The sequence below is a fragment of the Apus apus genome, chromosome Z, assembly GCF_020740795.1.
Source record: "Apus apus isolate bApuApu2 chromosome Z, bApuApu2.pri.cur, whole genome shotgun sequence".
NCBI classification, from domain to species: domain Eukaryota; kingdom Metazoa; phylum Chordata; class Aves; order Apodiformes; family Apodidae; genus Apus; species Apus apus.
The window spans coordinates 12,167,044-12,185,815 of NC_067312.1; the positions used below are offsets into that span (position 1 = coordinate 12,167,044).

The 18,772-nt window shown below is 40.4% G+C and overlaps 1 protein-coding gene across 1 annotated transcript in view; it reads right to left on the reverse strand.

Moving 5' to 3' along the window:
* Positions 1 to 681: 681 nt before the first annotated feature.
* The window catches only part of NPR3 (natriuretic peptide receptor 3), a 51,580-nt gene continuing 33,489 nt past the window's right edge, over positions 682 to 18,772 (reverse strand). The window contains exons 5-8 of the mRNA XM_051643258.1: positions 17,250 to 17,344; positions 12,295 to 12,430; positions 10,702 to 10,789; positions 682 to 8,362 (exon numbers count right to left, since the gene is read on the reverse strand). Coding sequence (XP_051499218.1) covers positions 8,251 to 8,362; positions 10,702 to 10,789; positions 12,295 to 12,430; positions 17,250 to 17,344 — 431 coding nt within the window. The 3' untranslated portion in view covers positions 682 to 8,250. The remainder of the gene's footprint in view (positions 8,363 to 10,701; positions 10,790 to 12,294; positions 12,431 to 17,249; positions 17,345 to 18,772) is intronic.

Here is an 18,772-nt window from a genome sequence, read left to right on the forward strand (position 1 = left end):
GAGGATGTTTCCAGATCTCTATCAGCTCTCCAGTGAATTCTTGGTACTTGTAGTTTTGATACAATTGTAATCAGATATTTCTCCCTCACACTCCTTTCAAAGTTATTTTTTATTATAAAGGCCTGGCATACTCTCAAGTACAAATCTTAAAATTGGCAACGTTGCTACAACAGACACATTCACACAGAAAGCAGAAAGCTAGACAAAACAGGATAATTTGAAGACTTTTAAATAAAGCACAGGAAAGAAACAAAATTGCATTTCCCCAGTTTGATAAGATTGCTGCAAAGAAATCAACTTGTAGCTTAGTAAAATGTGTAAGTTTTGCCTCTCCGCAGGCTACAAAAATTAATGCTTAATAGTTAAGGTTCCAATGTATTTAAATAATTTGGTTCCTATTTAATTGCACTTCTGGAGGACAAAATGACAAATGACATTGTACTGAATAAAACCTTTCCCAGACCTCAAAATACCAGGGGAAATTCTCTTTCCAAATAAAGGTTAGATTGATTCCTGATATAATCAGTTGCTAATCATCATTGAAATAAAGGGTTTATATTGTGTCTCAGACCCAGAATAACCTGCCTGTTACTAACTCTGTACCATCTGATAGTACCCTCTATGGGAAACAGACCAAGACTGCAGTAAACAAGTGATAAAAGACACCACAGAAACAGGTGATAACATATTCCTATGTCTTTAATGGAAACATCTTGTTACAATTTAGGTTATGTGATATTCTTGCATTCTTAAAATGTGTGAAAGAAAATGCACAGAATAAAAAGTAAAGGACACCAATTAATGTAGATATTTTAAATGACCAAGTTGTAAAAGAAATAAAATACATTACACAAATAAACAAAGGTTATATCCGCAGTCATGAATACACACTCTTCTCTACACAAAAACAATAAATAAAATCACATTATATGCAGATAGTTCTACTTACATCAGTACAATATACGGTGCAGCTTTCCATTTGTTTTCTACTACACTGGTACTAAGTTTCTGTTGTCCAGTATTTTTACATTAAGGATGAACAGTTATCACCAAAAAAAAGGGGACAAAGTTGACGTCCACAGTGTCTATCCTGAGTCCTCTTAGCTTTGTTGTATTTACACACTACACACAAGAAACACAGCAAATTCTACTCATTGCCTTCATCCTGTCACTCTAACCAAGGCTTCTCAGCCCAAGACCTGCACAGTCAAGATGATATTGTTACTAGACAAACACCCAAGCTAAGGGCATGGTACACCCTGTGCAGGTCATGTGCACCACTTCAGTCCCATTGATATTTCAGGTAAGGGGGGCTATGTGGGATTTTAAAGATGGGTAAGCTTTCTGCTGAGTCCCTAAGAAAGCAGATCTTGAACAATAAAGACAATGTACTCTATAGAAGGAGCTTGATCCCATCTTCCATACAGCCAGTAGTATCATCAAGGGAGTCTAATCAATCCCTGAGCATTTTGCTTCTTCTCTCTCCCTAACTCAACTGCGTGGATATTGTCCTTGTACTATCAACAGATCTTTCCATCTCTTGCATCCTATACTGCAGAAGTCACCACATCTGCCACAAAGCTACCTCAGGGAGGAAGTAAATATGGGAGGAAACATTTATCATCTCTCGCAGCAAAAAGATAAATGGCCACTGATTACTAACTGTCGTGTTGGCTTTCAGTAATGTCTCATTCCTCCATCACACTGTGTATATAATTCATGGAAACAGAGAAGTTCAGATCATCACCAAGTGTCAACCAACATAGCTGTGCTCATTATGTCTGCTGACCACTTAATGTAACATTAGCAAAATCTCTGTTCATAGTCTGGGAGGGAGAATTGTGTGTTTCTTGTGCATACCGGTTGAGATTACAAAAGCAATTACTAAAAGCAATATTTATTTATTCTTAAATACCATTTTTGGTACATTTTCTTTGCTTGCTCAGATGTTCTCTAGGAACATTCACATGACAGAAACACCAAGCAACAGTTTACACAAAGTGGATTTTAACCTTTCAAAGACTTAACAACTAATGAATCCACATGAGATTTCTGAAGTACTATAGCTTAACATACAAACTTTGACAGTGTTCTGATATTTAGAATATTTTGCCTTTGATGCAGAATATTGTCTTAGTGGTTAGTGAGAGATTCTGAATGAGCTCTAAGCCCCTCCTTCTGAAAACTAGTTTTGTATGCTGTAAATTCAGTGTATGTCAGTTAGGAGGCATTCTGAAAGGTAAATTCTGGAAGAAGTAATAGTATAATAAAAACAGTCTATATAATGATACACTGGACATAATTAAGCAGTGGCCCAAGAAAGCCTCAGAACCACAGCAGCATTACCTTCTTGATCTAAGCCAGCAGCAACCTCATAAAAACACCAACATTAACCTTTATCCTTTTTTCCTCTAAGGGTAAGATAAATGGAGAGCTGCATTTCTGCCAGACTGAAGGCTTCTCTGAGGAAAACCACAGTGCTTAGCCTTCCTGTCATTCTCTAGAAGAGAAAAGCCACTGTCAAAGCCTGCTGCACAGCTTGCTGACCCCTGTAGACAGCTAGGTCTGAGGTCTCTCACAAACAGCTATTTGTTTTAATTTCAACAATCATTTTCCATCAGCTTCAGAGCTCAGATGTTAAAAGGTATCCCAGAGTGGAAAAAATACAGGCCTCAAGCCATCTGAACTCATTTCTGTCTCTAAGAAGGGATATGCACAGTGCAAACACTTCTTCCACTTGAAAGGTTTGACACACACAAATCTTTTTGTGCTTTCAACAGCAGGAAAGAAAGGACGGGAAGGAGAGGGACACACACAACATCTGAAGGCAAAACTTTTTTCCAGCGTGTGCTTAAAAATACATTCTTTTGTGTTCCTTTTGTTTCTAAAAAGGGCTAAAACTGCCTCCTACAAAATGTGTACTTTGCTGAAATTTGTCCCTTCATCACTCACGGTTGCAAGGTAAGTTACTAGGCAGTGTTCCTGACCAACAGAAAATGTAATGTACCATTAGAAACTTGTATTTCTGTTCCCATATGCCCTGCTTTGTGGAGAGTGGTCACTAGACTTGATGTCATTTCAAATCAACAACATTTGGGATTAAAAAGAAACAACAAGCAAAGAAAAACCCTAAGTAGCTGACATCACCTGGTATCATCTCACCATGCCTGGGCTACTGAATTTTCTGTGAGCCCAGTGGCACCCAGAAATCACTTTAGCTTCAAGGGGACTGCTTCTGTAACCACAATCTACAGTGGCAGCCTGGGGTGTTTTCAGAAGGAAAGGATGCTAGCTGCAAAATTCAAATTAAACCTCAGAAAGCTTTTAGTCAATCTCATTTTGCAGCTTTGCTGGGTCTAGATCTGAGACAATGGCTGGTGGGCCCATGGTTCCAATGTGAGGTGGGAACAGGACAGCAGCAACGAACCACGGCTGAAGTTACGTAAAAGCCACCACTCAGTGAAGAGGGAGAACTTCTGAATAAATGATGGAAAACGGCTGTCTCTTTTCAAAGTACTTCTGAAGCTAGAGAAAAGAGCATTAAAAATAAATAAATAATGGGGAATTCAAGAGTGTTCACTCTACTCAGGGAGAAAATGAGGAAAAATAAACTCAACTGCTTTATTTAAAGAAACACAACAGCTACAGGGCTTCTCTGGAGCACAGAGGAGGGTAGTGAAGGATGTGGAACTGTCTTGAGCTCCGGAAAAGGTGGACTGAATTGCCAAAGAAATTTATGAGCAGGACTATTAGCTTCCTGTCTTTGATGTCTATTCTTGGCTTTCCAGGAGCATTATGGCACTCATGAGGTGAAAACTGCTCTGGAGCCAAGGTCAGCTAAGGCTGATGCTGCCTGTTCTACTGCAAAGCTGAGAAATTCACTCTGAACTGTTTCAAGATGCTGAGTTTAAAGCTAGAAGACACTTGACTGAGGGCCTAAGTTTACTTGCACTGAATAAATGAAAGGCTTTTTTTGTCAGCTTAATGAGAGTATGATCCCATCTCCAGGCTGAAAAATGATTCAAAGATTAACCTCCCAGAAAAACATGCTGTCAGGGAGTGCACTCATATTTTGTCCAGCACAAGGTATTAGTTAGCTACACCTTAATAATTCACCATTAATAAACAACAAAATACTTTCAATAATAAAATAAAGCATTTGAAAACAACAATTTCAGAAATTGGCCACTATCTTGCAAGGTGCACAGCACTCTCAATCAAAAGTTTTAGTGATGACTGAATTTTTCAGAACTTAGCTGGATCTGATCTTCAGTGAAGCACTTCAGAGAAGGAAGTGGTAATTAACAGGTGATGGTGGTAGTCACAGACAACTCAAGACACAAACTGTCCATAAACAAAACTTCCAGAACTACCAGTGGCCCCAGACAAAGCACCTAGGCATCTGACTCTAAAAGTTGCAAATTTCAGCATAGTAAATCACTAGGTACTAGTTAAAGTTTTCCTTCATCTTTGCCAACTTGCAGTGGAAGTTTATGCATTGAAGATGGTGGAAATCAAGTAATTTGTCCATAGAAACCTCAGGAAAAGAATTGTGAGGTGAATCAGCTACTAAGCTGACCAATATTTGGTAATCTACAAAAATTCTAAGTTAGCAGAATTTGTCGAACTTGAACAAACAAAAAGTATGAAGCCACTAGCTCAATTTCAATTTAACAGACAAAACTGTAAGATTTGGCAATAAACATAAGGCCTATGGGGCCAACCTGTCTTGGATTCAAGCACATGGCACGACTGCCTTTCATTCAGCCATGGCTAGGACCATACCTTTTGGTCCCAAGTGAGCAAAGCACTTGAAGCTGAAGTTGAGCATATTTGAAGTGTTTTCTGAAGAGCTGCACTGAGTCAAGGCCATCCTTGTGCTTCTCTGTAACACAGACATATGTTTGCAAAATGGGCAATTTGTTGAAGCCAAAAATGTAGGTTTTGAAAACTCTTTTGAGAATCAATTATTATTATTTTGATTAGACATTCCCTCACGGAGTTTGAAGCCTAAACATTGTGGCATTGAGCTAATGCAGATGAACCAGAAAGGAAAAGTGCATTAGCTGGTAAAGAATCTCTCTGCTGAATAATCTAAACTCAAGGCAGTTTTTGATCTATGGTCTGTAGAAGACCTGGGAACTATTAGCAAGAGGCCTGTGAAAGGCAGCTAAGAAGAGCAAGTTTACTTATGCTACACAGAAATCTACTTACATGAAATGACTTAAATTATCTCCACAATCCCATGGGAAAAATGTGCATGTAGGCATGCAACAATTTAGAAAGATTATAACCTATTGATTTAAATGTTCTAATGTGCAAGATAGGTTCACCTTCCTTCAGAGTTGCTGAGCTGTGAAGCTGTGGCTAGGCCTCCATCAGCATCCAACAAAAAAATATTTCATAAAAACACTTCCTGAGGTCATTTAAACAAAACCTACATAAAACTGGGGATCTGAATTATTATATTTTTAATTTAAAAATTATCTTTCACTAAACTTTCTTGCTTTAATCACAGAATCATAGAACTATTCAGACTGGAAAAGACCCTTAGAATTACCGAGTCCAATGATCATCCCTACTCTACAAAGTTCTCCCCAATAATATGTTTAGTTACAGTAGGATGTCACAATAAAAAGGCTGTCCTAACAATTTATTGTCCCAGCCAGATCTCCTGGCTCAGATCTTCTGGTCTGACCTGACTGCACATGGCACAGGAAATACACCAATCTACACTACTGTCTTGCTCACTCACTAGTCACTGCTTTAATACTAGTTCATACTGCAAGGAAAGTCATAATACATAAAATATTGAAAAAGTTTATGTTTGAAATAATATCCTCTTTTCTCTACGTATTTAAAAGTTTTCCTTCCTTTTTTCTGTGGCAAAGTAGTCAAATGGAAAGTAAAAATACTGAAAGGCATATTTGCAAAACAAAAATTAGATAAACACTCCCTTGGAAATTATTTTAAAACCCCCAAATCTTAAGCATGCCCAGGGGCAAGCTTCAATCTGGAAGGCATTTTTTTGTTTGGTTTTTTTTTTTTACTCCCAACTCCACAGCAGTATGAATGCTGCTCTAGCCTACATTCTTCTCTGGTGCCTGTAAGACAAGAAGGCTACTTCAGAACATTGTCCATTGACTGCAGTGTTATTGTGGCTGAGGCACCTTTGCAGAAGGCCCAGACATGAAATGGGATGATGGAAACCTACCACGTGAACAACACCTGTTACAGTGAGTCCTAAAAGACACCAAATCTACCTGGCCTACACACCTATCAGCTATACTGGAGATGCTGTGACAGCCCAGAAGCCCTGCCCTCTGGCTGCCTGGGGCATTGGCCAGTATTTCACAAGGGCAGGTGAAGAACCCTATGCTAAAAGACAAGTGAAATGTAAGAAAAAAAAGTCACAGGGGAGTCCATGGAGTATTTCCCTATCAACAAATAAAAGGCAACAGAAAGAAGACAGAGCCAGTTTTCACTCTTCATTCCCTACCAGCTACTCCAAAATGGTTTCTCCAAACTAGACAAGTCTGGCTATGACTGCGGAGACCAGAAAGTTCTGCTTATGAAATCAGAATAGGATAAACCAAAGCATTTCATGCACTATAACCATAGTCAAGGTTGAGTTTTCCCAGACAGTATTTTCATGGGTCTACAACACATTAATAGCATGGGCTGTTCATTTCCATTTGCTGACTAGAAAGCGCATAGCTTCCCTTCGTCTAGTACAAAATAACCCATCAGTATCTAATTCATCACAGGTAGAATTTTGCCCCTGGTAAATCAATGGCAAAAGTCCCAGGGATACGGATGGCAGCAAGATTAAAGTCAGCCCAAGAGTAGCATTTTACCACCCTGACGCTGGGAGTTAGTTACTTGCAAAGTTTAAGTGTACACACATGAACAGTCTCACCAATCAATGTATGACTCCTTAACATGTCAAAACCTCAAGATTTTCAGGATCAGGGCCATCATCACACAGATAATTTGATAACTGCATTAATGTTGTTTAATAACTATTTGAATGTTGCACATGCCTGAAGAAGAAAGTGGGGCTAAAGGTCTGATTCTATCCATAAAGCCACTTCTCCTCCCCTAAATACTGGTTCTAAAATGTATTTACAGCTGTTGACTTTCCCTGCATGTTACTCCTATCATAAAAAATACGTCTTCAAAACATCGTCTCCCTTAATTTTTAATCCTACCAAAGCAAAAAATAGACACTTTAATAGAAAAATACAAGATAAAAAATATCCTAAAAATAAAACGCTAGCATGGAATGTAATTTTTACACAAAAAAAGATCCCCTTTTGAATTGCCTCAGCTATACAAACACTTTTATATTTACAGTTTCGGATGCAGTCCTGTACTCACTGAAGTTAATGAGATTCTGTCATTGACTCCACTGGGAACAGGAGTAGGCTCTGCATGGACTGTATTTGCCTCTCTGAAAAGTCATGGCAGTGGAGAGAAAAGAGCATGATGAAACATATACAAGACTGAGTAATTAGCCAGTTGTCTCTGGAGGCCTCATTATCTTCTCCCTCACTATTTCACACCAGTGAAACTCCTCATCCTTCTTCCTAACTCCCAGAACTTAAGAGGGAGAATCAGTGCTTTTGATTGTGACGCTACACAAACAATGAAAGAATGGAAAAATTTATGTGTTTCCACCTGCCTGACTTTCTCAGTGGAGTTAATTACACCCAAGTGCCAAGTTCCATCCTAGAACTAAACTCCATATGCCAAATCTTGTATCCCCTGTAATCAATGGCAATGATTCAGTGATGTAGGATCATACCTCAAATGAACCCCTTTTTTCTCCTTTTGACAGCCACGAGCATCTGTGCCTGTGAAATCAAATCTGATACCCATGGGTGAGATGAAGCTTAGGAGCTAAAAAAACAAAACAAAACAAAAAAGGGAACAGAATGAGGCATTCCCCATCAGCTAAATCCAGATCTGCTGCCCTTACCGTATGCTTTAGGAAATACTGTCTTTACATATTAAGTACGTTCTGTAACATCAAACCACATCATCTTCTCTTTTCATGAGATGAAAGGCCATGTGGCATAATGTGATTAGTAAATAATTCCTGAGCTTCTGAAAGAAATTAAGACAGAATTACTGCTTAAAAGAGTTAGTTCTTCAAGAGCTTCTTCTTTTTACACTGATGTCTTTGGTTGTGTCCTTTTCCCTAATTCTTTTTATCCCCTGGAAGAATGGGATTCTTTTTCTTCTTGTTTATGCAGCAGAAAAATGAGATCTAATGGAGTCTTCACGTAACTGCCGATGTTTCCCTATGTTACAGTCCTCCTGGCGAGTTCGTCTTTCAATAGTTATTCTGTACTTCTTTCTGCATGAAAGGAGAGGAACAGAGTGAGAAATCCTTCTGCAGCTATAGGATAACAGGACTTCCCTTATAAAGAATGCCTGTAGGGGACAGCTGGGTTCCAGTTGAAAAATGAAATGTGGCAGAATGTGAAACCCTGGTCAAAGATTAAAGTACTTTGCCTCAAAACACTTTACCCAGGCTCAAGAATGCCTGTTTATTTCTCCACAGCAGTCTCAAAGCACCAAGACACAGACATTTGCTTCTTTGAAAATTTCTGATCTAAGTGATTAGGAAGTTTTTGTGAAGTGTCATGTGAACTGTGTCACATCACTGCTTTATATTGATCAAAGCCAAATTTCCTTCCAGTATTTGGGAGGGAGAGGGGGCACTTTCTGCAGAGTTCAAACAACAGATCTGACTCTTTATTCAGTTGTCTTTCTTACTGAAATTATATATTAGCTAATCCTCCTATCTCCCTCTGAGAAAGCTACTGTGTTTGTAATGTCAGAAGAGGTAGTGTGATGAATTAAGAAGGAGGATGTAGAGGATAGATAAGAAGTAAATACAATTGCTCATGCATCAGGCAAAGTTTTTCCTGTGTGCCTTCCTCTAGGGCCTTTTGAAGAATTGTTATGTTACTTTATACGTCAAAAGAGCCCTCTGTCTGCCTTTCAAATTGCCCTTTAGTACCCAAATCTTTCCCAAAAATCATAAAAAGATTAACATTTATATGTTACACATTTTTGCTTCTACTGAAAAAAAGTTTCAAAAAAAAAAATTTCAGGACCCGTTTTTCAGAAGGGCGTTAGTCCTGTCCCATGTGCACACAGCATTGCCTGCGCAGACACATGACATGAAGCTTGTGTGCCAAGGAAAGCTCTGCTCCACTTGCATGTGTGGCAAGAGTCAGAGATAGATTTGTAGCCATGGAAAGATGATTTTCCCAACACAAAGGTTTTAATTTGGGTAACATGGCTCAATGGAAAGTGGAAGCCTAAAAGCTCTGGAAACATTCTCTAGACATTTGTGTTTCTATCAGTTGGCTCCAAAATAACTCAAAAACCCTATGTCTTTTTACTCCATTTATGAATTTTGAAGTCTGATCCTTCCACGGACCAGAGAATGCACAGTAGTAGCTCATGCACCCAGGACAGGTCCACATTTTAGACTTGTAGTTCTTTAAGTTTAAATCCTTTCAAAGCTATGTATTAGAACTGCTTCCCAGACCTTTTAATAGTTTGCATGCACACACAAAACTGTAATTCATTACATAACAATTCCCTCCCAGATTCAGTAATGCTAAAAAAACCCTCACCCAGAATTATCCTCTCAGATTTAGAATGTGTAGAAGATGCTATAATCTCTGATGACAAGTACAACAGAGCCAGACTTGTATTTTGCTTTTCATTTGTCTTTTAAAAACACTCTTTCATCAATCTCAGCTAACTTAATCTTGTCTCAAACCCAAAGGATATACTACATAAGCACTAAACACATGTAAGAATGTAAGAATACCTGCAGAACTTAATTTACTTGATGAATAATCCTGGTTCTAAGGTCTTTTGAAACTCTGAAACTGTGCTGATGAACTGAATCATTTTTTTACTTGTTTCATTTTGTTGTGTTGTTTGCTTTTTTTTTTAATAAACAAATATATTATTTGATTCTTAAATGTAGAGGTTAATTCTACTTTCCTATCTGCCTTTTCTCTTCCATACTATAAATGTACAAATTTTAGTAGTAGTGGTGCTGAAAATGTATACCGCATTTATTCTGTCAGTGATGGATCAACTCTCAATACTTTAGTTTTGCTGAATAGCAGCGTTAAGAATTATTTTACTTAAACAAAAATAAAAGACTGATAACCCTGCACTGACCTCAGCTTATTAAACTAAATGCACAGCCTCAAAATCCAAATGCTCTTTTATACCAGAACAGAAATCTCTTTCTAACTTCCAGTAGAATTCCACTCAATACTAGAAAACTAAGCATAGTACCAGGCAAGTGATATAAATCTCTTGCACAATCACAGTGTGCACAATTGTGCTGGCAAGCAATACCCAACAAAGAGGCATTCAAGGCCAGAGCACTTTACTGAGGCAACTGTGAATGACTGGAACTCACTGGAATTACTTCCATGAGTAAAGTTACTCAGAGATGTACGTGGTTACAGGGTGAGGCCCTGAGTCAATACGATGATTTGGGTATACACGAAAGTGCAATCAAAATGCGTTCACTGTCTTTGGGGAGAATATTACCACAGATTATTACTGTGCCTGTGTTTCCCATCAAGGATGTGCTGCCAGCAGCTGAGAGATTTGGGTGACACGTTTATAGATTTTTCAATTAATTGGACTAACCTGAAAAAGTAAAAAGCCATTAACAGTCCTGCTCCAAGCAAGGCGCCCACAACTATTCCTGTAACTGCTGATTCTCCTAGACCACCTGCTTGAAAAGAGGAAAAATAAATAATCAGGGTTCATACAGAGAACTATTTGCATTCACATATTGGAAAATACACACAACTAGGAAATGAGTAACCAACACCAGATAACAACTGAAGCCTTTCAGAGCTCAGGACTACATGAGAACCTTTTCCTTAGGCATGCTTATTTTTTGTCCTTGCTTTCCTTGGGGTTAAACAAGCCCCCAAGACCAGTGTCAGATGAAGACAAAATTCTAGCAAGGTGATCCAGAAGAATTTTGGTAAGAAACTGGTTTGCACAGTTTGGTCTGAATCATAACACAGCCTGGGATTAAAATGACGTATGTAATGGGAATCAGCACTGAATATGCCCTGAGTCACTGTAACAGGAACAAACACATTTCACTCAGTTGAGCATCTTACCAAAAATTACTGTATGATTACCCAAGAGCTCCTCAATTTTTATTTTTATTTTTTTCCTAAATGTGTGCTGTTTCAAGTTAAACCCATTTGAGCTTTGTCCTTGCTCCAAATCTCAACAGAGGCATAAGCAGGGACAGAGTGGCTGGAAGGGGAGCACCTGAAGTACAATGGCATTTTTGTGTGGGTGCAGCCTGTTGCCTTTTCCATGCCTACCTGGGTTTGTGAAAATGAACGGAGAAATACTAAGGACATTAAATTGCTCCCTCCTCTTCATTTATCCTTGATTTTTTTGAGGGGATTTTGTCTGTACCTCGGGATGAGTGGAAGGAAGAAGGTGCATAGCTACCACATGCAGAGCACTAAGGGTATGGCCCGGAAACAGTCTCTGCAGCGTATGTGCACACAGGTTTTTCAGGGATTACAGAATTATCAGGCTGCAGATACCTTACCACTGCAGGACTATCAATTTGTTTCCTGTGAAAAGCTAAGCCCGCTCTTTGCCACTGAGGCACCAGTACCTTCCTGCCCTTACCTTCTTGCAAAGTCCTGCTCACTACAATATCATCTGCAAAGTCTCTATGCTGGCAAACAAGGACACTTTCTCTGTGGGTGGGTAGTCTCAGCCTTCTGGATTCACAGCTCTTGCCCCATGCAACTGACTTCACTTCTTCTCAGCCTAAGGGGCCCCTCACAGTGCCTTCTCATAGCACTGAACAGTCATACTGCACTGGGACATCACTGCTCCTGTCAGCAGTGGCCTCCCCAGCTGCTAATTATCAATATGATTATTCTTTTTGGGGTTTCAGTTATTTCCTTCTTTGTGGCTAAAAGAGATTTTACCTTTTAGCCCTGCCCCTGGAAAGCCCTAAAACCTCCAGGGCCCTGTACTGTGCATCATGATTACTGTCATGTTTAAGTTCAGGGAAGTGATTCAGACCAAGTACTACCCAGGACTGCCAGACCTTAACTTCCCAAACAGCAGAGAGTCACGATGTCGCAGTTGGGCAACTGAGCTAAGCAATTCAATGTGGCCCATTATGTTGCATCGTCACATGGATTCCTCTCTCCAACAGCCTGGGCAGAAGCATTAACTCACTAAACTTACATGATTTGCACGGTGTATTATTTGTGTGCTCTGAAACTCTGCTTTCATCTAGTCGCAGCCTGCCGTGATTCCAAGGATATTTCACATTTGATCGAATTTCAAAACGTCCCTGCTTTCCATAGTAGTCTCCAATCACCTATGCAAAAAAAACCCAAACAACAAACCACACACAAAAAAACACACACACACACACAAAAACAACAAGGAAAGGAATTAAAAGATTTTTCCATCAGTTTAGGAGAATAAAACAGGAGAGCAGTATCACTCACTTGGACTCATGTGGCAGGATGTTGAGTCACAGAGAACAGGGCTGAAGGGGTCTGGGGGAGGTTATGTAGTGCATGTCCTGCTCCAGGGCAGGATCAGCTGAACAAAAGAATTCCTGACAGATGTTTATCTAACCTGTTCTTAAGAGCCTCCAAAGATGGAGACTTGACAATTCCTGTAGACAATTATTTTGAAATTTAGCAGTCCTCACTGTCAGTTTTCCCTAACATGTAACCTAACCCTCCCCTTGTTGCAGCTATCCATCATTACTGAGCCAATTGCCAGTGGACACAGACTTCTCCTTTCACAGGCTCTTATCGTGTCTGCCCTCAGGCTTCTCTTCTAAGCAACCCAATTCACACAACTCCTTTTTAAACCTCTGAATATTTCTCCTGCTCTCCCTGGGCTTTTTTCAATTGCTTCATAGTGGACTGAGTGCCCAGGACTTTCACCCAGCCAAATGAAAGTATTATGTCAAGCACCTTGTGTGTTGATGTACCAGACTGCACACTTCAGGCTGGACTTCACTACTTCAAAAGGATTTGAAGGTACTTGATCCTGTTCAACTAAAATCTTCAAATCCGACAAACTACAACAAAGTCTGTAATTCTCCACATTGTATTTCTGCCATTGCTGATATTTACAAAGAAAGGGCCTTTCATACTTACTATTCTGGTAGCAGGGACTATTATTTCAGACCAATTCATCAAGATATTTCAGAATTTCAGTCCTGTCCTCAACAATAAATTAAGGGTTTATTCAAGATAACATATATTGGATCTACTGCAAAGTCACAGGACTAAATTGTGCTAATAGTAGTATGTAACTAATCTGAAAATAGTACCAAAAGCATCTATACACAGTAATAAAGGCCAAGTATCTTGAGACTGAAGTAGTCAGAAGGGATGGCAGAAGCATATCAAAAGCCATACTTGTCCTACCATGGATAGATATGTTAGTACACCAGGTTTAGAATTCAAGCCACTGACAGCCTGTTCAAATCTTTCACCTAAATTTTATTTTGAAGGGAAGAAGTTAAAAGATAACATTTGTCCTGGTTAGATACACAAAGACAGATTTCATATAAAATAAAGGAACTTACTTCTTTCTGCAACTGAGAGATATATCCTTAAAAGACAGATTTTAAAAAAACATTTCTTAAAAAAATACAGGCAAACTCAGTAAACGGGAAAAAGGAGAGGGATAAAACCTCACAGACTATTCACTAAAAGATTGTTTAGTTGATCAAACAGGAGTAGAAGTCTTCTACTAGCAGGGCTTACTAAATATGAAAGCATGCAGAAAGGCTTAAGAACAAATAGCTATAAGCAGTGCCCAAACATATTCAGGTCAGAAGTAGGATATAGACTTTTCAAGAGCAAGAGTGGCTAAACAGTGGAATCAACATTGAGAGAGAAAGTGTGGTAGTCTCTGTTCTTCACTGTCTGCAGAGAAAAAATTAATGCCTGTTATAGCATGAGTTTTAGACACATGTAAACTACAGGGCTCCATACAAGGGTAAGAAATCTGCCTGCCTGTAATAGAGCAGAGGTCCAATCAGGTAATCCAGTGTTTCGTTCTAGCTTTAAACTCTGTGAATGGACCTGGGAAAACAGCTCTGCCCAAACACTCATTCATCTGGCTAAGAAAGATCCTCATGCAAACATAGAAAAAACTAGAAAGATGAATAAAACAAAGCATCAATGAAATTTTTTTGAGTCATGAGGATAGAAATGAGTGTAGCAGGCACAACTGATAAGTAGGCACAGATAAATATGTTAATTGCATGTATATTTATATGCATGGTATACAAAGCAGAGGAAAAATCAAAATGAGCAATATGTTGAAGGAAAAAACATTACATCAAAGAAATTAGATCATTTAAATTGCAAGTGAAAGATTAATGGGAGGAAGGGTAAGCAAGGGGGACTAAACCAATCAATGAGATAAAAAGCTAATGAACTGAACTAACAGAAGAGATGCAAGTTGTTCAAACCAAAGTTATCCCAACCAATATGTAATCCTAGCTTCAATTAATGATGATTACTCCTGCCCCTGGGGGTGTCTGCAGTTTATTGCTGTAGTTTTTCAGTCACACACCAAAATAAACTGGACATCCTCATGCTTTTAAAAATGCTCCTTGAGTTTGCCTCTACTGCAGCACTGACAAGAAAAGATACAACTTCACCAAAATCAGATCCACACATAGAAACGTCCAGGTCAGGTTTATTGCTGCTCTGTTTGACCTTGATGAAACAGGGCAGGCCAGTAAACCTTCGGTTGATGCTGACTTTGCAACTAACAGAAGCTTTATACTGTATCTGGGGTTAGAGCAATTAATAAATTCAACCCCACAATTTTATTCTCTGTGTGCAGCTGGTGCTATTTGTCTCTGACTCTTTCACAGTCAGGCTTCTTCCACTCCTGCTGACAGAATCACAGAATGGTTTGGAAGGGACCTTAAAGATCATCTAGTTCCAAACCCCCAGCATGGGCAGGGACACCTCCCAGCAGATCAGATTTTGATCACTCTTTGAATGGAACTACCCAGCCAATTCCTTAACCACTGAGTGGTCCATCCATTCAATCTTTCCAATTTAGTGACCAAGACATCATGCAGGACAGTCTTGAACACTTTGCACAAGTCCAGGTCGATGATGTCAGTTGCTCTCCATTTGTCCACTAATACTGTGACCTCACAGTAAAAAGCCACCCAATTAGTCAAGTAGGATTTGCCTGTGGTGAAGCCATGTTAGTTGCCATCAACTACCTCTTCATTTTCCACATGCCTTAGTAGAGCCTTCTGCTTCACAACCTTGCCAGGCACAGAGGTGACATTGACTGGCCTGCAGTTCCCTGATCTTCCTCTTTTCCATTTTTGACAATGGGGGTTACGTTTCCTCTTTTCCAGTCAGTGGGAACTTTATCAGACTGCCAAGACTTTTCAAATATGATGGAAAGTGGCTTTGCAGCTTCATCTGCCAGACCTCTCCAGACCCACAAATGGATCTTCTCAGATTTTTTCAGATGGTTTCGAACCTTCTCTGCTCCAGTGGGTAGAACCTTCTTCCCTCAGTGGCCTGCATTTGCCTTCTGCAACTTGGGTGATGTGGTCTGAGCCCTTGCCAGTGAAGACTGAGACCAAGACTGAGAGACAGCCTTCTCCATATCCCACATGACCAGGTCTCCCATTTCCTTCTGGAGAGGCCCCACATCTTCTCTAGTCTTCCTTTTATCCCTTAGGTACCTATAGAATTTTTTCTTGTTACAATTCACATTCCTGGCCAGATTTGCCTCTATCTGGGCTTTAGCTTTCCAAACCTGGTCCCTGGCCACTCAGACAACTTCTGTGTATTCCTTCCAGGCTGCCTGTCCTTGCTTCCACCCTCTGTTTTTACATCCTGGCATTTGTGTCTGCCTTCCTTGTTAGGATGCATTGCTCCTGGGCTTGGGATTTCTTGGGCTTCTCTCCCCTCTAGATCTTTATCCCATGATATCCTACCAAGCAGATCCCTGAAGAGGTCAGTCTGCTCTCCTGAAGCCCAGAGTAGTGAGCTTGCTGTGCATCCTCCATGTTGCCCTGTGGATCTTGAATTCCACTATTTCTTGGTCTCTGCAGCCAAGGCTGCCCTTAAGCTTCACATTGTCTACCAGTCGATCCTTGGTGAGAACAAAGTCCAGCATAGAACCTTTTCTCATTAGTTCCTCTACCATTTGGAGAAGAAAAATACTGTTAACGCATTCCAAGAACCTCCTGGATTGCTGGTGACTTGCAGTGTTGTCTTTTCAACAGATATCAAGCTGGTTGAATTATCCCATGAGGATGAGGGCTTGTGACTGCAAAGCTGCTCCTATCTGTTCATAGAGGGCCTCATCCTCTCAGTCTTCCTGGTCAGGTGTCACCTGCCCCTGGCTTCCCTTTAACCCTCATCCATAAGCTCTCAGTTGGCTCCTCATCCATCCCCAGGCAGAGCTCCATGGACTCCATCTGGTCATTGATATAGAGGCCAACACCTACTTCTTGTCTCCCCTGCTTGTCCTTCTTAAAAGAGCTTGTACCTATCCATTCCCATGCTCCAGTTGTGGGACACATCCCACCACATCTCAGTGCTCCACATAACATAATAACATCCAGCTGAATAGCCCATGTGGTGCATATGGAGTCTGTTTAAAACATCTCTTAAACACTGAAAAAAAGCACTCAGGTTTACTGCTGGACGTGCAAGGTCTGCACTTCCGCAGATGACCACAGGCTAAGATTAAAATACCTGTCTTCACTGTGTTTACACATCAGGGTAACTTGTGTGTTTCTCTTGCTCTAGGATTAGTATTTCTTCCTACCAATGAAAAAGGGCCTTGCTCATTTTAAACAATGATTTTTCATATTCAGAATTTATCAGTGCTTGCCTTGCGTATGAGGTTTCACCCTTTAAATATTAAAAGACATGAACATGTGAAGAAAGATGTAAAGATAAGAAGTTAAGCAACTTTAAAACAACCTTAGGATAACTACATCAAAATAATTATTTTACAGAAAGGACTTGGTGTCTAGGTTGGTAAAAATAAGCAATAGCATTTAAGCGTTCATATTAAATAAACAGATGCCCACCCAGTAAACATATCATATTGTGTTACACCACACTAGCTAATTAATCACTGACAAACTGCAAAGGTGTTTCCTTCCTTACCTCCTGTGTGCCTGCTTCTGGGTCAGTCATTCCAATCACAGAGAAATCCCCATATCTGTCTCCATTGGCATCAATGGACACCTGCCCTGCAATGCCTAAAGAATGGCATGTGAAGAATGAGAAAATCAATTATTTAAATTCTGAGCCTTTCCAAGGAAAACAAGAAAACAAGGGACAGGTTTTTACAGACTGATATGACAGGAAATCTCATCAGTCTCCCAGCATTTTTGTTGGCATTCCAAAAAAAATTGTAATTTCATCTGTGTCTGCATTCCTGAATTCTTAACATTTCTCCTTTTTAAATATCAAATGTGTGAGACTGTTTGGGAAATACGTGAGAAAAATCTAATCCAAATGCCAGCATGCAAGAATAAAATGCAAATATATTTAATGTGAATGGAAAAATGGGAAATAAGGTGATTGGTGACAGCCAACATGATTTCACCAAGGGCAAGTCATGCCTGTCCAATTTGGTGGCCTTCTATGACAAGGCTACAGAGATGGTGGGTAATGGCAGAGCAACTGACATCATCTACTTGGATTTGTGCAAGGCATTTGACACTGTCCCACGTGACATCCTGGTCTCCAAACTGACAAGACATGGATTGGACAGATGGACTACTTGGTGGATAAGAGATTGGCTGGATGGCCACACCCAGAGAGTTGTGGTCAATGACTCAGTATCTAAATGGAAGCAAGTGATGAGTGGTGACCCTCAGGGGTCAGGACTGGGACCAGTGCTGTTTAACATCTTTGTTGGAGACACGGACATTTGGATTGAGTGTGTCCTCAGCAAGTTTGCTGACAATACCAAGCTGTGTGGTGTGGTTGACACTCAAGAGGTAGGGATGCCATCCAGAGGGACCTTGACAGGCTGGAGAGGTGGGCCAGTGCCAACCTCATGAAGTTCAACAAGGCCAAGTGCAAGGTCCAGAACCTGGGTCAGTGCAACCCCAGGCAAAAATACAGGCTGGAAAATGGATAGAGAGCAGCCCTGAGGAGAAGGACTTGGGGGTGGTAGTAGATGAGAAGCTTGACATGAGCCACCAGTGTGTGCTGGAGTCCAGAGAGCAAGACATCCTGGGCTGCATTAAAAGAAGTGTGGCCAGCAGGGCCAGCGAGGTGATTCTGCCCCTCTACTCTGGTCTGGTCTGCTCAGACCCCACCTGGAGTGCTGTGTGCAGCTCTGGAGCCCTCAGCACAGGAAAGACATGGAGCTGTTGGAGAGGATCCAGAGAAGGGCCATGAAGATGATCAAAGTCCTGCAGCAGCTCTGCTACGAAGACAGGCTGAGAGAGTTGGGGCTGTTCAGCCTGGAGAAGAGAAAGCTCCAGGGAGACCTTATAGTATTTTCCAGTACTTGAAAGGGGCTTCAGGAAAGCTGGGGAGGGGATTTTCAGCTCAATACAGGAAAGACATTAAGGTGCTGGAGTGTTTTCAAAAGAAGGGCAATGAAGCTCATGAAGGGCCTTGAGAACAAGTCTTATAAGGAGTGACTGAGAGAACTAGGGCTATTTAGTCTG